Source organism: Thyridium curvatum (assembly GCF_004353045.1).
Source record: "Thyridium curvatum strain D216 chromosome Unknown NODE_6_length_784332_cov_80.453264, whole genome shotgun sequence".
In the NCBI taxonomy this organism is placed as follows: domain Eukaryota; kingdom Fungi; phylum Ascomycota; class Sordariomycetes; order Thyridiales; family Thyridiaceae; genus Thyridium; species Thyridium curvatum.
In genome coordinates, this window is record NW_022156761.1 from 232,794 (window position 1) to 259,618 (window position 26,825).

The 26,825-nt window shown below is 55.3% G+C and overlaps 7 protein-coding genes across 7 annotated transcripts; 3 read left to right on the top strand and 4 right to left on the bottom strand.

Moving 5' to 3' along the window:
* Window positions 1-311: 311 nt before the first annotated feature.
* E0L32_001552 (uncharacterized protein) lies at window positions 312-3,631 on the top strand (the record flags this gene model as incomplete). The annotated part of the gene is made up of 6 exons (XM_031135643.1): window positions 312-456; window positions 514-572; window positions 674-792; window positions 871-1,161; window positions 2,205-2,586; window positions 2,675-3,631. 6 exons carry the CDS (start codon window positions 312-314, stop codon window positions 3,629-3,631), a joined length of 1,953 nt encoding a protein of 650 aa, XP_030990803.1.
* A 236-nt stretch (window positions 3,632-3,867) lies between these two features.
* On the bottom strand, window positions 3,868-8,652 carry E0L32_001553 (uncharacterized protein; the record flags this gene model as incomplete). The annotated part of the gene is made up of 12 exons (XM_031135645.1): window positions 3,868-4,227; window positions 4,288-4,383; window positions 4,442-4,552; window positions 4,597-4,712; window positions 6,194-6,224; window positions 6,278-6,571; window positions 6,635-6,727; window positions 6,863-6,940; window positions 7,102-7,235; window positions 7,711-8,138; window positions 8,220-8,490; window positions 8,547-8,652. The coding sequence occupies 12 exons, from the start codon at window positions 8,650-8,652 to the stop codon at window positions 3,868-3,870; spliced, it is 2,118 nt and encodes a 705-aa protein (XP_030990804.1).
* A 1,268-nt stretch (window positions 8,653-9,920) lies between these two features.
* E0L32_001554 (uncharacterized protein) lies at window positions 9,921-11,344 on the bottom strand (the record flags this gene model as incomplete). Its single annotated transcript, XM_031135646.1, has 4 exons — window positions 9,921-10,289; window positions 10,406-10,538; window positions 10,613-10,690; window positions 10,767-11,344. 4 exons carry the CDS (start codon window positions 11,342-11,344, stop codon window positions 9,921-9,923), a joined length of 1,158 nt encoding a protein of 385 aa, XP_030990805.1.
* A 2,023-nt stretch (window positions 11,345-13,367) lies between these two features.
* Window positions 13,368-14,424, top strand: E0L32_001555 (uncharacterized protein; the record flags this gene model as incomplete). The annotated part of the gene is made up of 2 exons (XM_031135647.1): window positions 13,368-13,988; window positions 14,056-14,424. The coding sequence occupies 2 exons, from the start codon at window positions 13,368-13,370 to the stop codon at window positions 14,422-14,424; spliced, it is 990 nt and encodes a 329-aa protein (XP_030990806.1).
* Window positions 14,425-15,002: 578 nt separating this feature from the next.
* E0L32_001556 (uncharacterized protein) lies at window positions 15,003-16,014 on the bottom strand (the record flags this gene model as incomplete). Its single annotated transcript, XM_031135648.1, has 2 exons — window positions 15,003-15,578; window positions 15,928-16,014. The coding sequence occupies 2 exons, from the start codon at window positions 16,012-16,014 to the stop codon at window positions 15,003-15,005; spliced, it is 663 nt and encodes a 220-aa protein (XP_030990807.1).
* Window positions 16,015-16,238: 224 nt separating this feature from the next.
* E0L32_001557 (uncharacterized protein) lies at window positions 16,239-18,278 on the bottom strand (the record flags this gene model as incomplete). The annotated part of the gene is made up of 5 exons (XM_031135649.1): window positions 16,239-17,751; window positions 17,807-17,908; window positions 17,971-18,086; window positions 18,145-18,177; window positions 18,237-18,278. The coding sequence occupies 5 exons, from the start codon at window positions 18,276-18,278 to the stop codon at window positions 16,239-16,241; spliced, it is 1,806 nt and encodes a 601-aa protein (XP_030990808.1).
* A 1,115-nt stretch (window positions 18,279-19,393) lies between these two features.
* On the top strand, window positions 19,394-26,119 carry E0L32_001558 (uncharacterized protein; the record flags this gene model as incomplete). Its single annotated transcript, XM_031135650.1, has 15 exons — window positions 19,394-19,663; window positions 19,734-19,888; window positions 19,945-20,138; window positions 20,199-20,306; window positions 20,364-20,670; window positions 20,734-20,813; window positions 20,872-21,071; window positions 21,522-21,688; window positions 22,053-22,330; window positions 22,392-23,000; window positions 23,077-23,227; window positions 23,294-23,533; window positions 23,624-23,917; window positions 24,154-24,454; window positions 24,515-26,119. The coding sequence occupies 15 exons, from the start codon at window positions 19,394-19,396 to the stop codon at window positions 26,117-26,119; spliced, it is 4,959 nt and encodes a 1,652-aa protein (XP_030990809.1).
* Between the last annotated feature and the right edge of the window lie 706 nt (window positions 26,120-26,825).

Below are 26,825 nucleotides of genomic sequence, written 5' to 3' on the forward strand. Positions count from 1 at the left end.
GGCAGTGGCAGCAGAAATGGTTCCAAAATTGGCAGCTGCAAATGACGCCACAGGGAGATGAAAGCCACTATCATCACATGACTGCGCTGGAGCAGAGCCCTGGAACTAACTAGGGGACGTGGCGCCAGAGCAACGTGGACACCACCGCGTTATGCGACTTCGGGAGGGGCAAGCTCGCGACCTCAACCCCACAGCTTGACCGCTCTCCCTTTGCAAGCATCTGGGATCTCGCACCTCCCTTCGTCCACCTCCCACAGAGTATCAATTGAAGCATATAGAAGCTTGCGCTGCAATATCTTTCTTCCTTCATAATGGCTGCTGCAATCCCTCCCGGAGGCACCCTCCTCGACACCTTCAAGAAGTCCTTCGTCGATGTCCCTATCGATGCTGAAAAGGACAATGCCATCTCCACCGCCGAGTTCCTAGAGGCTGCCGAGTCTCTGACCACCATGTTCGGTAGGGCATACTTGGTTCCAGACATGGCTGCAAGCGGTTGATTGACCTGTTACACAGATGTCCTTGGTTCCGTCGCCTTTTCCCCCGTCAAGTCCGACATGCTCGGCAACGTCAAGGTGCGTTTACGTGGCCAGCTACTCCCAACACCCGACACCGCCCCAGCGAGACAGGGCCGGCTGGTTCAAACCACATACTAATGATGCTTCCCTCATAACAGAAGCTCCGTGACCGCTTCCTGGCTGCCCCCCTGGAGTCTGAGACCATCCAGAGCCTCTGCCTCAACGAGCTCAAGACCAAGAAGCACACCGCCACCGAGGGTCTCCTGTGGCTGACCCGGTATGTCTTGCCTCTACAACAATATCTACACTTCCACCCATAAGCTCTCAAAAGACTAACCTCTTTGCCCTGCCACAGCGGTCTCGAGTTCACTTGCCTCGCCCTCAGCCAGAACGTCTCCAAGCCTACCGAGGAGCTCTCCGACTCCTTCCGCAGTGCCTACGGCGTCACCCTCAAGCCCCACCACGGCTTCCTGATCAAGCCCGTCTTCAGCGCTGCCATGAGCGCCTGCCCGTACCGCAAGGACTTCTACTCGAAGCTCGGTTCCGACCAGGAGAAGGTCGCTGCTGAGCTGAGGACCTACACCGCCGCCCTCGACAAGATCGTTGCCATTCTGAAGGGCTTCCTGGAGCGCAAGGAGGCCAAGTGGTAAACCTGCAGGAAGATTTGCGCGCCGCGGCAGCCGCAATATTGTTCTGGGCCTACATTCGGAGACGCATACACGCACACACAAGGGCGGTAACGAGGGAACGTACATTGACGGAGGACGAAAAAAAAAGATAGAATGGCCATGAAAACGAAGCCAAACGATGTATGCAGACTTGAACCCATACGACGTACCATGCTTTATGAGCTCTCACTTCTCATTGTCATCTCGTTATTTCCATGTGTTCGCCTGTCACAGATTAGTGGTCTCTGCGCAATCAAATGCTGATGTTGCCGCTGTTCTCGGACAACCATCCACAGCTTACAAGTGACCTTAGGCTTAGGCCTAGGGCTATAGCGAGTTGGAACATTGCCTTTGATGGATGGGTAAGGAAAACATGATTTTCTTACGACTGAACACTTTAGCTTTAGCTTTTACCATGATAGCGACCGTGTTGAATTAATGTCCGTGCTGTGGTGCGGAGGAAGCACAGTCACCAACTTAGGGGGATACACTCGACGTCACAGAGCTTCTTTCTAACTTCCACCCTCATAATCCTTCTGATCTTTTATCATGAGAAGCTCTGGATCGACTCCCATCCAGCTTCATCAACCCGCACGAGCACCATGTGGAGATGTGGAGGTCCACGCGGGGTCTGACCGGGGTCTTCCCCAACTACAACTACTCATGTCGGTCCATCATGGAAAAATATCTTTCCACCCATACAGAAGGCCTGCATGCATCCAGACCAGCTGGGGTAACCAGAGAGCCTCTGTGGAACTATTCCCCATTCTGGCAAACACCACGCACCAACGGCGCCGCTTGTCATCTTCAAGGTGACAGGATGGGCCTCCACAACCAGGATGAAGCAATTGACAAGTCTACTAGATCGAGCTTCCGATCCACGAGGATACTAGTGGGCTGCCATCTCCAGAATTCTCGGCTGGACGGCATGATAGACAGAGGAATATAAAGAGCTGCCCCCCCAGGTCAGCTGGGCGATTCACGCCCCCTTAACATCATCCAGTCTACTGCTACCCCCAAGTGACCTGATACACGGAGAGCAGTACAGACAAGCCATGCGTCTTGATAGAACCATCGCCGCCGCGCTGGCCCTCTCGGTCACCGGTGCCGACGCCCAGCGCACACAGTGTGTTGTCAAGTCTCAGTACAAGTGCAGCGGCGGCAAGTCCTCGGACTCGCCTGCCATCGAGGAGGCCTTCAAGAAGTGCGCCAAGGATGCCGAGATCGTCTTCTCCGAGGGCGTCGAGTACAACGTCTTCTCGCCGCTCAAGGTCAGCGGCCTGTCCAACGTCATCGTGCATCACCTTGGCAACCTTAACCTGCCGCAGAACGTGACCTACATGCAGGAGGTCACGGCCAAGAACGGCGGCTCGCTCAAGTGGTTCGATATCAGGGGTGATAGTGTGAGCTGGATTGGCACGTCCAACGTATGGAACACATTTATACTTCTAATCTTGAGAGTGGAACGGAAGCTGACCAAGGGCCCACCAGATCACCACCGGCTGGTTCAGGGGTTACGGCCAGAACTGGTACGACGCCAACCCGCCTGGCGGCACCGGCCTGCCCAACCGCCCGCACCTAATGTACTTTGGCGTCAACAACGGCTACGGCGAGTACTGGAAGTCGTCCAAGCCACCCGGCGCCAACTTCCAGCTGGCCGGCAAGAACATCACCATCCGCAAGCCCATCATCGACGCCGTGTCGAGCTCGTCATCCTTCCCTTTCAACACGGACGGCTTCGGCTGTGGCGCCGAGGACCTGACCATCGAGGACGCCGTTATCTACAACGGCGACGACGCCTTTGCTGTCGGCTCGGGCGCGCGCAACGTTGTCGTGCGCCGCGCCACCATCGGCTACCAGACGCACGGCATGAGCATTGGCTCACTGGGCAAGGACCCGAGCAAGCCTGCCTCCGTGTCCAACATACTCTTTGACGACGTCACCGTCGCGGGCGGGCTGTACGCCGCGCGCTTCAAGTCGTGGTCCGGCGGTCAGGGCCTCGCCAAGGATGTCACCTGGCAGAACATAAGGGTGTACAACGTCTCGTTCCCCATCTTCGTCACGCAGGTCTACTACGACCAGGCCAAGACGCCTGGTGGGCCGGGGGGCAACGGCACGACGCAGGCGGTCAACATGGAGAACTTTTCGTGGGTCAACTTCACGGGCAGCGTCAACAGCTTTAATTCCGGCGACGGGTCGTGCGCGAGCAAACCCTGCTGGTATGACATTGGCTTACCCAGCAACCTCAACCACACCGAGGCGGCCATCATCCAGTGCGCGACCGAGACGTCGTGCAAGAACTTCAAGGTGGAGAACGTGCGTCTGTTTCCGGACAGCGGGGAGGCGCCGACGCAGATATGCCAGGGGGTGTCGGCCGAGACGAGCCCGCACTTCGGGCTCGTGTGTGCCAATGTGCCTCATGCGATACCGCTTGTGCCGATTTCGTAAGGAGTGTTGAGTCAATAATTCATGAAATGATACATTTATCACGGTATCAGAAACGAGATGTGCTATTGTGCTTCTACGATGCTATGGAAACAAAGGGTATTATGGCCCTCTGCACAGAACACTGAACCAGCAATGTTCCTATGCTTCCACGGGGGCCCTTGCGATCCATGTACCAAACTTCGTCGAGAGAAGCTCAGAGCATGCCTTGTGATTCCTCTAAGTAACAGCGATCTAGACTACTCCTCGCTTCTGCAGACTTCGTAGTAGTCCATCCAGAGCTGGTATGCGCGCTCCTCGGATAGGGTCTCGCGGAAGTGCCTCATGGTCGTGGCGATGCGGTGGTCCATCTTCCTGATCTTCTCGCGCATGTTTTCAGCCTCATCTATGACGACTTCCTTGTTAAAGGCCAGCTGGACGATGGCCTGGTCGGTGACGCCCAGCTTCTCGTCGTAGTCGGCAAAGAGCTTGTTGACCTTGTCCACTGAGCGCCGCATGTCTGCCTCAAACGCTTCCAATCGTGCCGTCAACGCGTCAATCTTTTCGTCCTGATCCTTGAACTTAGTCGCCATGATGCTGGAGCGCTCCTGGCTGAGGTCCTGCTCGTCCCTTTATGAGCAAAATGACAAGAGGGGTGGCCCAGAGGTTGGCACACTTACAGCGGCATCTTGGTGATTCTGCAACTCCTCTTTGGCCTTCTCGGCCGCGCGGGCAAGGCGATTGCTCTTGCGATAGGGCGATTTGGTGTCTGTCTTCTTTTGACTGTGTTAACTAGATCACCAGGCAAGAAATGGATATCAGATCGTTACGAACCTGGGTCTCTGGAGCGTCCCCGCTGACCTTGGCCGCTTCACGAAGCGCCTTCATCTCTCTCGCCTTCTTCTCCCGGAATCGCTGTCTCTGTGACTTCCTGTTCTTGCCAGCCTATATCAACAGCAGACATTAGAACTAGAAAACGGAAACTGTACAGTAGAAGATGGCTTGCCATCGTAGAGACTCTTGGAGCCGCCAAAGTCTGATATTATGTTGGACAATGTCGCCGTTCCAGATGTGACAAGCAGAGTTGGCAAACAGCAGACATCAGCTAGCGTTAGGCAGTAATTGGAGACCCTGGGTCCGCGCTAAAAGGGGCTGTTGAGTGTGGTGACTTGCCAGGGTCGCAAATGAGCTTCAGTCCAAACGTGACCCCAACTTGACTTTGTTCTCACCCTCAACTTTACCACCACGAAATATTTAATGAAACAACTCAAATACCCTCATCTACCTGCAAACTCCCGACCTCACCGCCTTGGGCAGAACTTACTATAAAACCCCTCGCTGCCTCCCCTCTTTCAAAAGAATTTCCTCACTCCTCCAACTTCTTTTCCAAGCTCCTTTCTCTCACAACACACAAGCCCCACCTCTTCAAAATCCATTCACTTATCCAGCATCCATAATCAGATCAAGACAGTGTGTCGATTCTTTCAGGTAAGTCCAGCACTCTCTGCTCCTTCCAGGCCCCAAGCCTTCGGGTCACGCTTCCGCCGCCACAAACACTCGCGATGAAACGCAAAATCCCCTCAGCCGTGGATGGGCTTCATACCCTTGTTCTACTCTACAGATCAGGTGGGAAGAACGGCTTCAGGATCATCTTTATTGGGGCACCTTTTCTAGACTGATGTCTCCCTTTGCTTCGCCTATGACTCAATCTTTGATGAGGTTGGCATTGGGATCTGAAGTCCACTCAGAGACAACTCTGAGGAAAGCCCCCCGCCCCGTGAAGTTGTCGATCCGCGAGCGGTTTCTCCATTTCCTCCTCGCTTGCGAAGGGTTGAGAGATGAGCTAATCCCGGCTGCTCATCAACGCTGGGTGAAGGTACTCATCTACCAACGGAGAAATACGGCGCGCGTTTCCTGAAGGCCTGGTCGAGGACTTACTCAGCGTTTCCAACCGACGCTGACTGGTACTTTTTTTCTTCTCTAGGGCATCTCTCATCACCGGCAAGAGTCTGCTTCATCACTCTGCAAGAATCTGAGGTTATCATGTCGCGGAGTTGGCGGGGCAAGGTTGGTTGATCGAGATGTCACACATGTACCTTTATGTACCATAGGATACCTAGGTAGAGATGCATTTTCAATCATCAAAACACTTTAATGCATTGCATTTCGGTCCTACTTGAAGTGTTCTTCTTGTCTCTTGCAGAAACAATAAGTGAAATGTGTGAATGTCATCTTGAAGGTACACCTCGCCACCGCCGCATGACTTTGCTCACGCACAAAACTTGCAACGTAGGACCCACAAGGATATGGACCATCGGTATATGCCTGACCGGCATCATAACATGCACTTCAATGCCTCAAGGGAAACACGGTCCAGGTGAAACTTGTCATAACATGCACTCCAATGCCTCAATGGAAACACGGTCTAGGTGAAACTTGTATTGACTACTGGTAGGTAGTTCAGTTTACCAGACCTAGAGAAACTCGAGAAATTGCCATGACCAGTGCCTACAAACACTTTTGCAAACACCCAAACCTTGATTTCAAACTGATAACCGGTAACAGCTTTGTAGCTCTAAAACCCACGCTTCTCGAGGTCCTCAGCAGTAGCAGAGACCTTCATCATGTCAGCTGTAAGCCCCCGAAAGAGAAGAGGTCATGGATGTCTACCTCCATGGCATCTACCTTGAGAACAAGCATAAGGGCCTGGACGCAGAGCTCAAGCTTATGAATGCGGTGCTCCATCTCCTTGACATTAACGACGAGCTTCTTCTGGTCCTTCTCGTGGGCCTCCAAGAAGCTGTGGCGAAACTCTTCGAGGTACGGAATAATGGCCTCACTGGCCGCATTTCGGATGTCGATGGGGTTGGTAGGATCTCTAGAGGCCAGGAATGCCTGTTGGATGGTCTCTAAGAGATTGTCGGCATCGGAACGCTCCTTATCAGCCTGAGAAACACCGAAGGGCTGAGAAACAGTCAACAATCTGCATATACCAGAGAGTATCGAACATCCAAGAGCATGACTCACGACCATTGACGCAATCTGCTCCATGGCTGACATGGGCTTGTCGTTGCCCGCATGCTGGTTGTTGGCTTTGGGGCGGAGGGGAGTAGAAGGACCCTAGTAGTCGAGAGTGAAGAGGATACAGTCAGTAACAGATGCAAACACGGTGCTATCAGCTCGCAGTTGCCATCAGACTCGTATGCAGTATTACCAAATACTGATACTGGAGGAGCAAAAGAATTCTGCACTTACAGGAGCTTCACCCAAAGCATCAGGCATCTCCTTGTCAGTGGTAGCCTGAGGGTCGGCCTTGGTGGTGTTGGAAGACATCTGAAATTTGTACAAGATTAGTGAGGATGCGACAATGGTGAACGAGATCGGTTGAGACGATAATATGATGGTCGACAGACACGTCGCTTGGTTGGGTGCAGGAACGAGAGAGAAACAGTGAGCAGTAGATGATGGATCTCGCGGGTGTCACCAAATCTCACCTTTTGGACGATGTGCTGGGGTTGATGGACGTGAAGCTCGATTTTGACAGTCTCGAGGGTTGGGGGAACGAAGTCGTGGTTGTTGAAACGTGCGATGAAGGTTGGAACAAGGGAAAATGGTGCTTCCCGGCTGCCTATCCTGTCACGAAACCTAGGATTCTCACTTCCCGAAACCACAACAGAACCTCTGGATACTAAAGGGGGATGCCTGCCTCAACTTCTCTCAAGGTACGTTCTTTCTCAACTATATCGAGTGTTGTTATTAACATCGCGGTTACACCTTGCTGCCGTGTCACTGCTTGTTCATCATACTATTACGCTTTGTCTGAATTAAGGAAAAGAAGGTGCAAGAGATGTGCCAGATCGATATGCAACTGTCCAAAGTTTCTCCCCCAAACAAACCCATAACGCCTAACCACCAAGAATACCGAATCGACCTGTCTAATGTACTTCTTGATTGAACTCTTCCACTCTTGCAGATCCCAGCAATCCAGCATCATCGTGTCTCCCCAACACTCAGTCCTTCCATCGACCTCGTCATCCCCGTGAACGGGCACACGCCCGCCGCCCCTGCAGCCGCACTGCTCCCGCCCCCGCTCCCGCTCCCACCAGGTGACGCCCGCGTCGGGGATTTTGGCGTGGGGATCTTGCTCGGCGTCGTGGGCGTCGTCACCGTGCTGGCCGCCGAGGTCCCCGACGACGACTCGGGCCCGTCGCCGCCGCTGTCCGACTCCATCTCCTCGTCCGTTAGGATCTTCTTGCCATGCAGGTAGCCTTCACGCTCGACGACGATCTCCTCCTCCTTTTCGCCCGCGAACTCCTCGCCGTCGCGCACGTACCACTTGGCGAAGAGGTCGTTCTGGATCCAGATGACCTTGCCCAGGGCCTTGACGATGGCGATCTTGCGCGTGATGTGCAGGCGCGGATGCGACAGGATGGCCTCGGTCAGGATGTCCTGGATGATGGACAGAGCAGCGCCGATGTGGATGTACTCGACGTGCAGCGGATGTGCGCGGCCGAGGCCAACATGCATCATGCTGTGGGTTTCTATGTCAGTCGTCTGTTTCTCTCCCCCATCCATTCATGGCCAGTTGAGTTCCTGGCAAGAAAAAACTTACCCGACTTTGTCGAGATACTCCCAAAACTCCATTTCGCTCGGGTCGGAGCAGATCTTGGTCAGGTAGGCGCGCAGAAACATCTTGCGGTGCATGACCTGCGGGCTGTTCTCGTCGGGCTGCTCGTCCATGGGGCCCTCGAAGCTCGTGCTGCGGGTCGTGAACGCGCGTGCTGTGATGTCGTACTGCAACAGCTTCTTGTAGACGATGTTGACGACGGCCGGAATCAAGGCCTTGATGTACTTGGCGCCTGATACTAGCGCTTCGATGTCATCTGCCACAGGGTCAGTGATCATGATCTTGGCTATTCTCCACGGACTGTTCACCTACTGGTACTAAAGTCGAGGAAAGAGTGGAGATAGTGTATCCTGGCCTCGAGGTTTGTGTACAGCTCCTTCCTGTCGATGTGCTGCATCGGCCGTCTGAATAGCGACATGATTGCTGTGGTGGTGTGTAAGTCGGAGCGCGGATTTCCTTTTTGATACCCCTGCTTGTAATGTCGTTACTGATGACAAGTAATCGCAGTGAAAGCTTCAAGATACAAGTGTCGCGACGTCCGAATAAATGCTCCAAAACACACCCAAGGCCGATGAAGAAGACGCGGGCACACGCGCCTATTTAAACAGGATGACCAAAAGATGCACGCTCTGTGGCTTGCCAGCTTCAGGAGCAGTGGTCTGAGACTCGGTCTCGGGCGCCCACGCTGTCTTTGCGCGGCGCCGCCTCAGCCTCACAGCTGATTTAGTCGCACCCCGGCCCGCACCGATCAGCCCATTCTCGCCATCAGTCCACCTCGTTCGCCCAAGATTCCCCACAGGCCCTCCCGAAATCGCATGTTCGTCTCGTCTAATTGCGATTTTGTAATGGGCGAGGGGTCAGCAGCATGGACCGGGGTCCTGGCTCTTGCTTGCTTGTGTGAATAGGTATTGATGCACCTTGTTTTTATTCGCGCTTGCTGCCGTTTCATTCTCGTTCTGCGTTGACTGCGCATCATGGGTTACCCCGGATTTTCGGGACATCGCGGGAAGAGCTAGGCCCCCCCGGCTAACGGCGCGCGCGAGCTTCTAGAAGACTATTGTTTCAAAAGGATGCTTGCATATGTACTTTCATTTGCAGTTTTGCACATACAAGTATATCTTCAGGCGGCCAGACCAGACGTGAGCTACCCAAAGGTCGGCCCACTGATCTGGCTGATGTGTCAGTGGCACAAGATACCCCGAATGTCACCAAGCTGACCGACCTGATCCTAGTACTCAAAGGGAATGTGTTCACTAGCTCATATAATCCATGTTCTATCGCGCTACCTGAAGAGAAAAATGAACATGCTTCTGTAACTAGCTATACGTCTACCGATGTGAAATGCTGTGCAGACAAACCTTAAAGTCTTCCATTGCTTGATAGGCCCCCTCCCCACCCCCCCCCCCCCCCCCCCCCCCCCCCGTCGCAATCGTATGCAATGCTATGTATGGTACGTCCTGATGTCTCTTCTCCAGCTATCACTTGGTCTCTTATCCAACTTCTGATTCTATAATGAGAGCAAGATTCTCATAGCTTCCTCCGGCTCACTCACTCACATAACCACCCCTCTTCAAGTCATCAACTCGATATGCTTCAACTCACTAATGAAACCCAACAGAAAGTCAGCAATCTTTACTTAAAAAAAAATAAAAGGTTCTCAAATCGAAAACAAGACAGGACAGATACTCACGCCTCAACCTGATGCCCCACCTTCATGGGCGGGTACTCGACCTCGTCCCCCTCGTCTTTACCGAGGTTCATCTGCTCGAGGCGCACGGCGCGGGCGCGGTCGGCGAGCTGGGGGATGGGCCTGAGGTCGTAGTCGGACGACAGGTGCCAGAAGAAGGTGCTCGAGATGCGGATCTGCGGGCGGTCGGGCTGGCGGGCGGCGCGGCGGGCCATGACGTCGAGGGTGCGCTGCGTGACCACGACCTCGTGGTAGCCGGCCTTGACGAGGCCGCCCGTCAGGTGCTCCATCTGCTTGCCGGCCTGGACGAGGAGGTAGTTGCCCTCGGGGATGACGACGGCGATGCGCTTGCCCGTGTTGCGGGCCCACTTTGTTGGCGGTAAAAGTCGGTTAGCAAGGATGGTGTGGTGGGTGAGTGGTGGTGAGTGAGTGGATGAAAGGGGGGATGGATGGATGGATGCCATGCGAAGGGGGGCTCACGTACGATGTGCAGGCCTGGATACCGCGAGCGGCCGTGGATGGTGAGGAAGTTGAGGTCGGTGTGGAAGCCGGCGAGGATGGTGTCCTTTTCGCCGTATTTCCTCAGGTCCGAGGCCGTGGGGGCGAGGAGGTGCGGTCTATACTCGCTCGGTCAGCATTGTGGGAGAGAGAGAGAGAGCGTCCCGGGACAGAGACACGTCGCAACACATACCCGTAAGCCCCTGCATCTTTGAACGTGCCGCCCGGTAACCCCATGCCCAGGGCAGCCATCTCTGCTAGATCCGTTACACTATTACACGCAACCCGCCGCCCCATTGTCAGTTCATCGTCCAGACGTCGGATAAGAGACGAGCAGATGTACTCACGCAGTCTTCATCGAGGCGCCCCACTGGTCCATAGTCGGCTTCCACTTCTCCTTGATGCCCGGGGCGGCGGGGGTCACGTTGGCGGCGTTGAGACCGGGGAACTCGCTCTCGTAGGGCGGGTCCTCGACGACGCGCCAGAAGAAGCGGCACTTGGGGTCGGGCTGGTGGGCGGAGACGTCCTGGGGCCGCTCCGAGGGGGCGAGGCGCTCGATGACGCGCAGGCAGGGCTCGTCGACGGCGCACTTGGGCTTCTCGGTGTTGTCGAGCGTGATGCCGACCTGGTAGGACAGCTCGGGCCGCTCGTCCTGGCGCAGGGCGTCGTCGGGCTGGGCAAAGTACTCCTCCATGAGGTCGAGGAAGGACGAGTTGTCGGCCTCGGAGACGCGGCTGTCGTGCAGGACGAGGGCGCCGTAGGTGACGAGGGCGTTGGCGGCGCGGGCGCACTCTGCCTGCGCGGCGGCGTGGGCGTCCGCGTCGCTCTGGCCGTCGCGGGCCTTGAGGAAGAGGTCCAGGTCGATGACGGGCAGGCCCATGGGCACGTCGGGCTCTGGGGAGGGGGATAATGACGCGGGAGCCATGTTTGGTTGTGAGTGTGTGCGCGCGTGTGTCTCTGTGTTTGTGGTAGATTTGGGCCTTTGGCGTCCTGCGATTTTGGGGTGCAGTGCAGGAGGTTTGGCGATGCAGATGGGAAGGATGAGCGGGTTGGTTGAAGGCGGGTGTGAGTGGGCGGCGGCAGAGAACAGCGTATACCACCCCGTAAGATAGGTAAGGGAGGTTCAGAGAGTGTGAACCTTCAACCTTGGTTTTTGCGTGCGCGCACGGGTGTGTGTGCGAGCGAGCGAGTGAGTGAGTGAGTGACTGGTGCTCGTGGGTGTTGTATGTTGATCACTTGATCGCGCTCTCCACACACAGACCGGACGAATGCCGAGATGGACAAAAGGGTGTGTCGTCGTCGCCGGGTGAGTGAGTGCTGTTCAGTAGGTAGAAATATGTCCCATGTGATGAAGTTCTTTTTATTCCTTGTCTGTTTCTCCTCACCCGCCCTGATCAATCAATCCTCAGTCACTTGTGTGTGTGTGTGTGTGTGTGTGTTTGCGTGTGTCGGGCTGTCTCACTCGGCCAAATTGCTGGATCTGGATGCTTTGGCTTCTTGGAGTCGTAGCGAGCTTTTGCCGGCCTGCCTGATCGGTTTCAGCGCGTCGGCCTGTTTGGGACGTGGTTGGCCTGGATGGGATCTGGCTTCCGCGCATGCGCCAGCGTCAGCCGACGGATCCCGGTGGACGAAAAAAAAGTTCAGATGGGTTTCTAGCGTGTTTAGCGCTAATCTAGGCACTCTGCTGCCTACCGAGCCCACTCAGAAGGCAGGAGGGCCGAGAATCTCACCCGCGGGGCCGCCACCTGTGGGCCTCTAGTCTTACGATCAAATGCCAAACTCGAGGGAGGCCCGGGTAATATCCGTGATCATTGGTCCTTGGTGTTTTCCAAGTCTTTCAGATTGTCGGCTGCTCGACCCGTCGCGTTTCCACTGGCCGGACGAGGTTTGATGGCTCACCCGGGTACTGGGGCTGCCTACCTACTTGTAAGGTACTCCGTACGTAGCTGGCGGTGCCCTTCAGTGAGCCCCTGCCTAGCGCTCCAGGCCTGCCTGAGCTGCCTCGGCAGTTGCTTCAGCCGCTAAGATAGTGTGATAAGGAGAAGCACAAGTGGTTTTGCCACCTGTGTGATGTCGTGCATCGGATCGACTTCTTACGGAGCAGTCCCGGCCATGACAACTCTAGTTACTCCGTCATGCAACGTTGACTTGACCGATACTGTATTGAATGGACACAACATGTGACAGCAGGCTTTCCTTTGGACTTGGGATTGGATTATTCTGGCCCTGCTTCAACTACTTTAACCCGACCCACTGCCTTCTAGTCAACCATTTATAGCTTTAAAATCAAACAGATCAGAGCTACCATGATACGTAGACACGAACGAGATTTCGATCAATGACCTAACTCAAACGACTCGGGAATCCCATCTTTTGGTTATTTCGCTGCCAGCATACAGAACCGCCAGCACTACCTGAGTACAATCTCAATAGACTTGATTGAGCCTAGAGATGCTGTAGAAATACCCGTCAGACATCTGGTCTCGTCAATCAAACTGAACATGAGGCTGATGGAACAGGCATCTGGAAAGACATGTGTATATATGGATTGAAACCCTTTTCAATAACAACTTGAATATGCTGCTCTTGGGCCAATGTGATGGCGAGAACACAGCACCCTCGCCAGAAAGCAGTTGGCCGGTTCCACTCTCGTAATGATTAGCGCGCCCAATGGTCACCATCACGAACACGTTTGCGCGTTATTGCCATTACCGTTACGCAGCCCCTGACTAAGCATTCACGAGCGTATAAAACCACCCACGATAATACATTTATCTGAAACACAAGCCGCAAAGGGGGCTTCAAGATAGCCATCAACGACATCGCATTCGCCTCAAAGCATCAAACCACAGTTCACCCACAGAAACCAAAGGGCCTTCGGAGATCATCATCACCACACCCACGCGACCCAAAAACAAGACGTGCCACCTCTTCCGCTCCCAGAGATCATGGACCTCCCCATGAAGGCCTGGGTCATCGCCCACAACGGCGCTCCCGCCAAGGCCCTCTCCCTGCGCACCGTCTCCGCGCCGCGCCCGCCCCGCCGCGCCGAGGTCCTCGTGCGCGTCACCCACGCCGCCCTCAACCCGGCCGACCACGCCTACCTCAAGGTCATCCCGTCCTGGCTGCCGAACCGGTGGGGCGCCGCCACGGGCCTCGACTTCGCCGGCGAGGTCGTCGCCGCCGGGCCCGACGTGCCCGCCGGGTCGCCCGTGGGCAAGGGCGCCAAGGTCTGCGGCGCGCTGAGCGTGCCGCTCGTGTTCTGGGGCGCCGGGTCGCTGGCCGAGTACGTCACCGTCCCCGCCGCCCTGGTCGTCCCGCAGCCCGAGGGGTGGGGCGGCGCGCGGTCCGCCGGCGGGTTCGGCGTCGCGTCGCAGACGGCGCACATCATGGTCAAGGCGGCCGGCGGTCGGGGCAGGCTGGGCCCCGGGGCGAGGGTCATGGTCATCGGGGCCAGCGGCGGCGTGGGCTCGGTGCTGGTGCAGGTCGCCAGCAACCTGGGGGCCGAGGTCGTGGGCGTGTGCTCCGCGGGCAACCACGAGATGGTGCAGAAGCTGGGTGCTGCCGAGGTGAGAACTCTTGATCTTCCCTACGAGGATGGAAACGTGGAATCGGAAGGACTGATGAGCAGAACAGATGGTCGACTACACGGCGCACAACCCACTGCCAAAGCACCTCGCGCAGGAGTACGGCAGTCGCCAATTCGACTTCATCTTCGACTGCGTCGGCAGCCATCACATCTACGTCGGGTCGCCAGCGTATCTAAAGCCCGAAGGCGCCTTTATCAACATCGCCGGCGATCCCGCCAACGCCATCGGCATCATGGCCGGCCTGTTCCTCCCGCGATTCCTCGGCGGTGTGCCGCGCCGGTACAAGATGCTCGCCCTCAGTCCCTCGGGCGACAACGCGAGGGAGGTGGCCAAGTGGGTGCAGGACGGGCTGCTGAAGGAGATTTTGATTGATTCTGAGTACAGTATGGACGATGCTGTCAAGGTGAGTCTCTGAGCGAACCCGATGTCAAAGACAAAAGGACGAAGAACTGACGATGTCGTTTCTACAGGCGATGGACCGAGTAGGGAGCAAACGATCTAAGGGGAAGGTCGTTGTGAGGGTTGCGGAGTAGGTAGATTGTCCCGGAGATGAGGTAATGATATCCACACTTGTCGGCCACCACAAGCGAATCGGACAAGCCTCCTTTCAAAATTTTGAAAGAGTAATAGACATTCATTCATCCTCCAAAGAGAATGACCTTAATAGTTAACCTAAAGGCATGATTCTTCGTCAGATCCGATACTATAACTCCCAAGGCCTCGAGCTCCGAGCAGTCAATGGCCTCTCCCAAGAGGAGCAGTGTACACAAGTGTTCAGATATCACTGTTACATTTCTTGTAGACCGGGAATTGTGTTTGCTATTTGAACGACTCAAATCGATGAAACGAGTGACTGAAAAAAATAAACGGCAGCAACACCCAAGAAACGGATCGGCCAAGCCTATGTCAAGCCGTCAAACCTACGCTACTTTTGTGAGCAAAGAATGGACTCGATACCACGAGACTTCGGTCTCCTCAGCTATAGCCCCAGACTCAAGCTCCCCAGAGCCTGAGATACTCAAGCAACTCCCCCTTGAGCTCCATCCACTCCTCGGCAGTCCTCTGGACCTCGCTCTTCTTGGGCTCGCTCTTGGTCTCCTCACCCTCGGCAGCACCCTCGCCACTAGCCTTGCCATCATCCTTGGCTTCCTCAGCGGCTTCCTCGGCAACACCCTCGGCCTCCGCAGCCTCCCGGGCCAGAGCCTTCCGGATCTCCTCGTCGACCCGCTCCGTGGCCGTCACGGCCGCACCGAGGGGACCCCCGGGCGGCGCGATCTTGACCACGTCGACCTGCTCGCTATTGAGCAGGCTGCACGCGCAGCCCCGGCGGGGCCTGTGCTTGCAGTAGTGGTCCTGGTCGCTGACGTAGCTGGGGCAGTCGAAATTGGGCCAGTGAGGGGCCTCGTCGTTCGGCATGCCCCCGTGCGGCACGAAGGGGCCGTCCCAGCAGTTGTAGATCTTGTCGCACTCGCAGCAGTACCGCGCGGCTACGAGGGGAGAGTCGTCGGCGGGGAGGGTGCTGGCCCAGGCCACGAGGAGCAGGGGGGCTGGCTCGACCGAGAAGAAGGTCTGTGGAAATACAAAGTCGCGTTAGTCAGTCTTACTCAAGGAGGTTGGGGGTTGATATAGGGTGGCCGAATACAGTTTCTCTCTGAGACATGGTTGTTGAAGTGCTGGGCTGGTTTCGAGAGTCTTGGATCTTTGGGAGAGGTTAAGAATGAGTAATGGTGATTTTGAAACGGTTGATGATGATGTTCTTTGAGGTCAAGAGTTTGCAGAGCGGCATATTTTATAGACCATACGAGCCGTGATTCACCAGTTCTGTGAGAATAGAGCAACTTGGTGAGCCTGCACATCCGCGTCATCATCCAGAGGAGTGGGATCACAGAAGAGCAGGAGTCACAACTTGTTGAGTTACACTATCAGAGGTGCCAAACGCGTTGACAGGTAACGCTGTGGAAGCGTGCCACAAGGCGGCCCAGGCTAGAGCTGGGGCCATAATCATGTTTAACTGGATAAATAGATAGCTTTGAGTTACAAGGGACTGTGACAACGGAAGACAGACCCATGCGACAGAGTGGTCACGTCCCGCCGCCATTGTTGCTACCCGCCACATCATTGTCTCCGACCAGGAAGGTGGCTAATGAAATAATCATAAAACTACATAAATCATAACACTACTTATTTATTAATGATTCTCGAGACCTTCAATACGACGCACAACGCCCATCATTCTTTCCTAGTGGCCTCCTCGGCCTTATCCTGCGTGCCCGTCCCTCCCAACGTAGCTGGTGTAGAGTCCTCAGCCGCACCCTCCTTCATCTCGTCCACAGCCGGCCCATCCTCCTTGCCTCCCGCTTCATTCGACTCATCTGTCAACGAAGATGTCTGTTGCTTTCGTGAGAAGAAACTAGGCATATTAGGCATTCCCGGCATCGCGGGCATGGACGGTTTAGGCATGCTGGGTAGGGTGGGCATCGTCGGCATGCTAGGCTTCGAGATGCCATCGAGCTTGGGCATCTTGGCCGGCAGCTGCGACGACCACTCAGACATCCTCTTGAGGCCCGTGCCGGCCTGCTGAGCGACACCGAACAGGTGGCGCATGTAAGTCGCCTTCTGCTGCTCGTCGGCCGGCAACTCCTCGATGGGCACGTCATCGTCGGGCAGCGGCACGAGCGACGCGGCCGCCGCGATGTCAATGGGCGATTCGTCGGGCAGGGAATCTGCCGCACCCTGGGCGGCCTCTTCCGCTTCTGGAAGCTTATCGGTGTCGACCTCCACGCCGTCCTCGGTCGTCTTGATGGCCTCTTCCTCGGGCGTGAGTTCCACTGCCTCTTTTGCAAACTTTGGGTCGTCGACCACTTCATCGTCGGCAGTGAACCACTTGACTGCCAACTTGGCCGCCTCATCCGTCATCTCTTCATAGTCCAAATTCTTGTCAGGCACAAACATGCTCATGTGGGCCTGGATCTCGTCCTGAACGCTCTTCAACACCCGCCTCTCGAAGAGCTTGGACGCCGGCTGGTCCTCCTGGGGAACAGCACAGAATGTGCGCTCCGGAACGAAGTAGCCGCCGCTCCAGTAGCCGTTCTCGCCCAACGATGCATAGAAATCGTGCAGGCCAATACCCTGCAGGGAAGTCATCCGCTCCAAGCGGCGATTCAGCTCGGTCTGTTTCAGCAATGAACCGACAAAGGTGAAGTGCGCAGACAGCCAAGCAAAAGACTGCCCGACATTGTCGCGGTTGATGTAAGCTAGACCCTGTCCGAGCGCGTCGACGCTCGACTGATAACCTTCAATGACACTCTGCTTGTTGAGATTGCGCACGGAGCGCATTCCTTCCATAATCTTCTTCCGGTGGATGTAGGCAGCCACGCCCCCGGCTGCGATGGCACCGACGGTGCCTGTCTTGACAGCAATCAGTTGCCAAGCCTTCCAAGCTGGAGCGCCGGCCGCGCCAGCAGATGCGGCACTGGCAGCCATCTTCTTGCTCCCTCGACCAAAAGCTAGTTTCCCCAGTGCTGCCGGGCCGGCGGACAAGGCCGTCATGACGTTGAAGACACTGCTGACCTTCTGGTAGTTGGAAAAGGCGCCGTAGACGAACATGGATCGAGATAGGCCGTTGTACGGGGTGTCAAACGCAAGAACGCCCTGGATCAAAGGGAAGAGTGGCGCGGTAGGATTCTCACTGTTGTGACGTTCGTTGAGGGTGAGAAACAAGCTGTCGGCTGCCACAAAGCCTCTGGGTGAATGTCAGCATGAAAAGCTGGTGGCAAGAAGAGACGAAGTGATCTCACCCCATTGAATGTGCAACCAGGATAACTCCGACCTCTCGGTCATTGGGAGGCCAGGGGTTCTGGAGATGAGCTTTCCTCGAATCCATCACGCGCTCCTTGAGCCTTGACGCTGGATCAGCAATGCTGGCTCGACTCGCGGTGGAACAGAAGGCCGAAGGACATACCATTCTAGAAACTGGGCAGTGGCCTCTGCCAACTCTCCTTTCGTCTCATACTTGGGATAGACCACAGACTCGACCCGATGGTCTGGCAGCTCTTTTGCTACTGACCGTTTGAGGTCCTGTATCGTCGGCTAGTTAGCCGACGAGCGTCTCCGCTCGGAGGAATTGAGATCTTACCTCGGGAAACTCATGAAAAGTGTCATCGTCGCCCTAATCTCATGGGTCAGCAGATAGCACATGTCTCTTTCCTATGTTTGCCTGTAGCACACCTTGAAACCGTGGATGAAGCATAGGATGAGAGTACGCGCCATCGCGCCGTAAATTCAGGGGTCAAGATCTCTGCGTCCACAGCGTAGCGCCCACAGCAAAAGAGCCGTGATGATGGCCTTTTCAATTACACACAACTCATTCGGCACAGGTCAAAACCGTACAAGAATGCTTTCCAACCCTTGCGAACGGAGACATCAAGGACATATCTTGCTGGGAGCAACAGCTAAATGAATGTCGTCAGCCACACGTGCTTTCCTCGTCGGGAAGGCGAGTGTGGCGGCGAGTGGCCAGCATTGATTTGGGAAGGAGGCCAGTGCGTCACGGATAACGTCATGGCAGGCACGAGAACCAGCTGAGCAGATATCCGCCAGGGAAATGAATGGACGGCTGCAGTAGTTCAAATTTCTAGTGCGCATTTCCAAGTCTGTCTGGTGCATCCTGAAGAGTTCTTAGATGTCGTTTCCCGATCACTTGTCGGCGCGAAATGCTTGAACATCAGACTCTCATGTGAGGTCGGGGTGCTGACTCCACCCTGCCCGAAGACAATGATTTTGCCGCAGGTGAACTCGGCCGAGCTTGCCCCGACAGAAACCCAAGTCAGTGGCCACCAGAACGAGAGTGCCGATCCGCAAATCGCTTGTCGCTTATCCAGCGCCCAGCTCTTCAATGTTGCATCGACAGCAGTGAGGTGGACTGCTTCTTCAGCAGAAGCCTCATGTCATATTAAGGCTCCCGATCTCGCTGGTCCCTTGCATACTCCCTCCATCTGACATGCAGGCCCTGTTCACGATCGAATTGATGCTACATTGAGCACCTTGCTCGGTGACCTAATCCTGCACTCATCCCCAGCGCTACTCCGCATCTTAGTGCGTCCAACTCCGCCCAACCAATAAACACACAGTTAGTTCCGAGCCCAAAAGCAGATCCCACCAAAAAACACTCACAGGATCGCCAAGGGAACGGCAATCTACCCCCAGAAGCTCGGCACTTGAAAGCCAAAATCCTGCGGGAACTGTTCGCATGCAAAGTTTGGGACCATGCTTGCATTGGATACTGCTACCGTTGCATCAAGCTCTGTGATTGGATCCTTGGCCGCCTCGCTGCACGTCGAGTTTGCTTTCGCAGCCAGTCTCGCGTCCCGCGCATCGCCCTCATAATGGGCGTTCCCCCGCACGAGACCGACAAGTCCAAGGGGACGAGCTTTAGGCCCGAGAAGTACGAGGAACCCAGCTTGTTCAGACATCTCGCCGTGCCAGTCTTCATCTATACATCAGCCATGTCGGTGATCTTTCTTGCTATCTTTTGGGCCTTTGGCCTCGGGGAGTCCAAGGCCATCGCGACTCCGTCCCAGGCGCAGGTCATCAACCAGACCTCGTTTAACGTGCTCTCCTCCGTGCCGCCACCGACCGTAGCCAACGGCACTACTGTAAGACGTGACATATGCTAGTGCAGCTCAAGAGAAGCGCCCCGATCTAATTTGAGACATGACCTTGCAGCCGTTTATCCCTCCGGGTACTTCCAAGCAGTCGCTGATGGAAAAGCCTTTCCACATCTACGATGACGAGTTCAGGGCTGTCCTCGGAGACAATCCAACTCTCTCGTTGATTGCGCGCACCGACAAGGATCCCATCTTCCACGAAGCCGTTGTCTGGTAAGCCAACGGTGCGACGGGTTTTGGCCCAGGTTTGAACTAACCACAGCCTGCAGGTCCAAGTCGACAGACGAAGCTTTCTTCGTACAAAATGCTGGCGCCCCTGCCGCGGGTACTGGCCTCAACAAGTCCAGCATCATCCTCAAGATCAACATCTCCGAGGCAGCCGCAGTCTCGAGCCAGCGTAATGCATCAGGTCAAGTCAAGGTTACAACCGTCCCTTCGAACCCAATGGTTGTCAACCCCAATGGTGAGAGATGCTACGTAAGATTGAAACAACGTGATCAAAATCGCTGACCCAATATCAAAGGTGCGACGAACTACAGAGGTCAGATCGTCTTCGCGGCCGAGGGCCAGGGCGCTGACATTCCGTCGGCTCTGACTTTGATGAACCCTCGCGCGCCCTACAACACTACGGGTGAGCACGAATCTCGGAGGTGCAAAAGTGGCCTTATAAGTTCTGACTCTTGTACAGTCATCCTGAACAACTTCTTCGGTCGCCAGTTCAGCTCGCTCAACGACGCCGTGGTCCATCCTGTCAATAAGGATCTGTACTTCACTGACACACTATATGGCTACCTCCAGGACTTCCGGCCAACGCCAGGGATCCGAAACCAGGTTTACAGGTTCAACCAAGGCACTGGCGCGGTAACAGCCGTGGCAGACGGCTTCACCTTGCCTAATGGTGTTACCTTCTCGCCTGACGGCAAGCGTGCCTATGTCAGCGACACTGGCATCAACCATGGCTTTTTCGGGTTCAACTACTCCGACCCGGCGTCTATGTATGTGGAGTTATGATATCGCGTGTAGTTATTGTGTGGCGTTGACTAATGAATTCCGTGTAGCTACCAATTCGATGTATTGAAAGACGGTACATGGGATAACCGCAAGACTTTTGCATTTGTCGACGCAGGTGTTCCTGACGGTAAGTCGCATCATATGAACACTGGAAAAGAGTTGTTGGGCTGATTGATGACGTGGAGGTGTTCACTGCGATGCGGCCGGCAACGTGTATGCTGGCTGTGGCGACGGGGTTCAGGTTTGGAACCCCTCTGGAAAACTCATTGGCAAGATCTTCCTCGGCACGACGGCGGCCAACTTTCAGTTTGTCGGGGATGGGCGTATGGTCATTTGTGCTGAGACAGAGCTGTACTTTGCGACGGTAGCGGCAAAGGGTGACTTCGTGAGGAGCGAGCTCTGACTTCTCCGGGTCTCAGGACAAACCATTGGGAACAAATTCTGCTGATTGTTATCATCTAAAAGTTGAAATGATTCATTTGAGTAAAGGAATTATCCCTCCCCTACCTCGTAAGGAAGAGCAGCCGTTGTATGTTCGAGACGTATGTATACGCGCAATACCAACGACAGTCCAATAACCCTACTAGTGAAAAATTGTCCTAGCCATCATGCACAAGTTCGGGGAGGTCGTGACGCCTGACCGACTGCCGCGACCGGGCCATGAGCCAGCGATTTCAAGATCAAGCTCCCAAGCAGGTGTCAGAATGTTTGGAGCAAGGCTATCAAGTGATACTTCAATGCTAACAATGGATATCTTGATTCTTAAAAGCCATGCAGATTATCCCACTGCCTCGAATTGATGAGTACGCTGGACGGGAAGTACTTTTGTTCCCAGGCCGTCAACTCAGCTGAGCACGAGGAGAGCAAGCTCCCCATCCCATCATGGACTCCCACAGGCAAGGGCAAGGATGTTCCCCTCAAATTCCCCAACATCACTGGAACCCCCTCCACAAATTGTCCTCTAGCACTGTCTCGATCTTGGACGAGCTCTGTGTTGGCTTCGTAAGTGGATACGCTGAACCGAATGAGGTACCGAACCGACTACCGAGAGTCGGGGACTTCACCGCTCATGTCTTTGGATGCGACAAAACAAGCTCTGCGGCTTGCTTCACGCACGCGGCGCGAGATGCTTAGCACCCTCCCCGACACCCGCTAGCTCCCCATGCCCATGGGGTATTGAGTAGGCTGGGGGAGCGCGAGAAATTCGGCAATAGGATATTGCGAGAGGGGGGCCTGTCTGACTCGCAAACGAACATAAAGGGTCTCTCAAGAGCTAACTATCACGATTAACTTAATGCCTGTTGTCTCTCCCTCGCTCATACAAGGACCTCGGTCATTAGATTGAGTCCATTCGCCTGTAGTCGAGCCAGCACCTTGTCAAGGCCAGCAGAGCTGTCGTCAAGATGGGTTTCGATCCGTTTCCCCAGCGAAAGTTTTTCAACAGGCAGTTGGCCTTTGCGACAACGCTCATCGCGCTGTCGTCCTTCAACTATGGCTTCGACAACCAAGGCTATGCAACGACACAAGCCATGGATCCCTTCCAGAGGCAGTTTGGGTGGTACAATGCCAAGACTCACAGCTACTACCTCGAGCCATCGTGGCTGTCGCTCTTCAACAGCCTGCAGTACATTGGCTTCGCTGCCGGTAAGGGGCTGTCTATGTCCTCCATGACCAAAAGACAAGCATTGACGACTGAATTCTGTAGGCGTCTTCATCGGCTCCCTCATCAGCGCTCGCATCGGGCGCCGGTGGTGCATCACCATCATGAGCCTCTGGGCCCTCTGCACGGCGACCATCGCCATCACCTCGCAACACCGCGAGCAGATCATGGCCTCCCGCATCCTCAACTACGTCTACATCGGCATCGAGCTCTCCGTCGTCCCGGTCTACCAGTCCGAGATCGTCCCCACCGAGATCCGTGGATTCGTCGTATCCACCTACCAGCTTGCCTTGCTCAGCGGCGGCCTCGTCATCAATCTTGTCTGCAGGGGTACCAGCACCATCGACGGACAGGCCGCGTTCCGCATTCCGTACGGTCTTTTCTACTTGATCCCTCTGATCTCGCTGTCCGGTATCTGGTTCATCCCCGAGAGCCCCGTTTGGCTGCAGACCAAGGGCCGGTCGGAAGAGGCTCGTGAGAACCTCGGCAAGTTTCGCCAGGGTGTCTTCTCTGAGCAGGACATCGAGGAGCAGTACCAGCAGATGCGCATTGGTATCGAGATCTCGCAGGAGAAGGCGCGCTTCCTCGAGATCTTCCAGGGCAGCAACCTGAAGCGTACGCTGCTCGTCGCCTTTGCCAACTTCTTCCAGCAAGGTACGTTAAAATTGACTGAACTTCTATACCATTTGCCATTTGTCTTGGGCATGCGCGCTAATGACTGTGCCCGCAGCTACCGGTCAAGTGTTTGCCAGTCAATATGGCACCATCTGGGTCAAGTCGCTCAACACAGTCAGCCCCTACAATATGTCTGTGATTCTCGTCTGCGTGGATATGTTCACGACGGTCATTGCCATCTTCTCAGCTGATCGAATCGGTCGAAAGTAAGTTTCCGTTTATTCCACGTGTCGGAACACTGAAGCTTACCATCTCCCTCCTCTCGCTTGCAGGCCCTTGTTGTACACAGGCACGGCCATCCAGACCGTCGCCTACTTGGTCATGGGTGTCCTTGGCTGCTTTGCACCTACCAAGGAGCTCAAGCTAGGAATTGTATCCTTGCTCGCGATAGCATCCGCCGCCTTCGCCCTCGGCTTAGCCACTCTTATCTACGTTATGTCCACCGAGATTCCCACACCGAGGCTCCGCGACCATACCGTCCGGGTAGGCTTCATCACCAAGGTCGCAACCAAGTAAGTCCTGATAAACAGACTCTTCTTTTCTCTGTAGGAGTATTTTATTTCTTCTTTCTGTCATGCTGACAAAACACGCGCTCATGACAGCTTCGTCGTCGGCTTCTCGGTCCCCTACATCATCGACCCCAAGTACGGCGGCCTCGACGCCAAGATCGGCTTCATCTTTGGCGGCATGTGCTTCGTCAGCCTCTTCTTTATCTTCTTCTGCGTGCCCGAGTGCAAGGGCCGGACCCTCGAGGAGATCGAGCTCATGTTCCGCCACGGCGTGCCGCTGCGCAAGTTCAAGACTTTCGACACCAGCACCCTCGTGGCGGCGGCCAAGGCGGACGACGAGGAGGGGGCGCTCAAGAAGGGTGGTCAGCCTGTGCATGTCGAGACCAAGTAAGGGTCTGTGCTGGGGTAGTAGCAGATAGGACGAAGGGTCCCAATGGGCTGCTTAAGTCTGCAGGCGGATCGTGTATTTGGACCAAACGGGACAAGAAAACTACACAGGTGGGGCCCGTAAGCAAAGGTGCCTCGAATAACCCGAAGGCTTCGGATATAGGCAGGATCACGTAAAAAGTGACGTAGGTCAATGAAAAGCGTCGCACACCTCAGTCTTGGTTTTATTGTGTTAGTTTCACCGTCCTATTCGGAGTATCAGGTCACATTGTTGCCAGGAACGCCTCCATCATGGCCTCGGAGAACAAGACGGACAATCTGCCACATGATGGCCAGACGTTTGACTACATCATCGTCGGGGGCGGGACCTCCGGCTTAGTCGTTGCATCGCGTTTGAGTGAGGACCAGGACGTCAGTGTCTTGGTCATCGAGTCTGGGACAGATCAAAGTGCCAACCCTCAGGTCTTGACCCCGGGCATGGAAGTTGAGCTGCTCGACAATGCCGATCTCAGGTGGACCTTTGTCTCGCCTCCTCAGGTACGTATCGCCATGTTCGAGATAATCCAAGGAACTTACAGAGGATAACACTCCTCTTAGGCGACGCTCAACAATCGACCCATCATCCAGGCCGCGGGCCGCATGCTGGGTGGAAGCTCGGGCATCAACGGCTTGGTGACCATGTACCCGAGTCGGGCTATTGTCGATGCTTGGGGCGCACTCGGCAACAATGGCTGGTCTTGGGATACCCTTGCGCCCTACTATCATAAGTTTGCAGTGACGTCTGCACCTCCAGAAGCTCTGCAGTCTAAGGCTCGTGCACGACAATACTACGATGAATCTGTAGCGAAGAAGGACGACGCGCCTGTGAAGGTATCATACAGCAAGGGATGTACTGATGATAACTCGGCCTGGATCGATACCTTTGCTGGGATGGGCATGCAGATGAAGGGTGACCTCAGAAATGGAGCGACAATCGGTGCTTTTCAGGAGGGCAGGACTGTTGACCCTGCAACTGGCATGAGGTCGTATGCCGCGCTGGCCTACCTCGGCGAAGAGGTCAGAAAGAGGCCGAACCTCATAGTGCTGACTGAGAGCGATGTGACTCGAGTCGTGATCAATAAGGGCGAAGCCAGCCAAAACGTCACTGCAAATGGTGTCGTGGTTCGCACCTCGACTGGAACTGAGGTCACATTCCGCGCCACTCGAGAGGTCATACTGGCCGCAGGCGCCTTTCACACGCCGCAGATTCTCGAGCTTTCTGGTGTAGGAGACAGAGCCTTGCTTGAGAAGCATGGCATTCATGTCTACGTTGACAATCCCAATGTCGGCGAACATATCCGTGACCATCCGATGATCTTGCTCTCCTTCGAAGCCTCAGACAAGGCGACATCTCTGGACATCCTCCGCGATCCAGCCGTACTGCAAGCAGCTGTTGCCGAGCTCACGAGCGCCGGGGACGGCTTGCTCGCACGCACGGTAGCCAGCCAAGCCTTCACCCCTCTCGTGCACGCATCCGGAGCCATGGATGCCCACGCAACCCAAAACCTCTTTGAGCAGCACCTCTCGGCTCCTTCAAAGGAGCAGGAGATCCTTCGCAGTGTCTTTGAAGACCCGGAAAACCCAGTCCTTCACTTCATTTTCGGCCCCGGGCAGGTCAGCGTGCCTCGCACCTCGTTCCGCGAATTCTACAACCAGAGTGCCCCCGAGAACTATCTGACTATCATGCTGCTGCCTGCCCACCCGTTCTCGCGCGGCGGCGTCCACATCACGTCCGACAGGCTTGAGGACCAGCCCGCCTGGGACCCGCGGTACAACTCGGAGGCGATCGACATGGAGATTGCGGCGCGGGGCGTCATGTTCGTCGAGAAGCTTATCACCACCAAGCCGTTTTCCGACCTGATCCGGGACGGCGGCAAGAGGATGCCCGACATCATCGCGAACGATCTAGAGAAGGCGAGGGAGGTTGTGAGGCAGCGCGAGACGCCCGCGATGCATGCGACTGGAAGCTGTGGGATGCGGCCGAGGCAGCAGGGCGGCGTGGTGGATGAGAGGCTCCGCGTGTATGGGGTCAAGGGTTTGAGAATCGTCGATGCCAGCGTGGTTCCATTAGAGCCGCTGGGCAACATTCAGTCGACGGTTTACGCTGTTGCAGAACGTGCTGCAGACTTGATCAAGGAAGACCGTGTGAACGGCCTGCCTTGAAACATTCTTGACTCCTCATAAATTCATACCTTTTGAGCGACAGCATCCCTGTCCTTTCTTCGAAGGTGATCCAGATTGTCGGCCCCCGATCCTCTTCCATCCAAGCATATTGATTTCATAGTTAAAATAGCGTGGAAAACGTGAGAGATTCACTGGGTTGTCTTCACAGCCCCAGACTGAGATGCCACGAACTTCTCACAGTCACAAATCCATCTTGCCACCACCGAAGCCTCAAGGGAGCTACGAGTTAAGATTCGCAGCACAGAATGACTTGTGTATACGGTAAACAATTGAATGAACTCGTGTGGTGTTCAAACTGAAGTCTATGGTCTTCCAGAGATAGCCACAGACTTAATATCAGGTGCAAGCGTGCTCGAGCTTCTTCCTTTAGCATGTCACGATTATTTCCTGCATGTGATTTCCCAGTCAATTCTTGCATAGACAAGACCTAGCCAGGAGAGAACACTGGCAACAATTACTGCAATGAATGATCTGGTACTGGGATTGAGACTATCCGAGTTCCTGGTCGTCATCACCTTCGGAGAATTGGCTCGGACCTTGAAGGCAGCTATTTTAAGGCGCCCATCAGGTGGAGTCTTCTCCAACAAAGCTAGCCCCAGAGGTTACCTATTTACCACGTTCTCCACGGTGCCGTGGACGTTGCTGGGTGGATATGGTGTCAGCCCTAGCCGATCCGCCCCAAAAC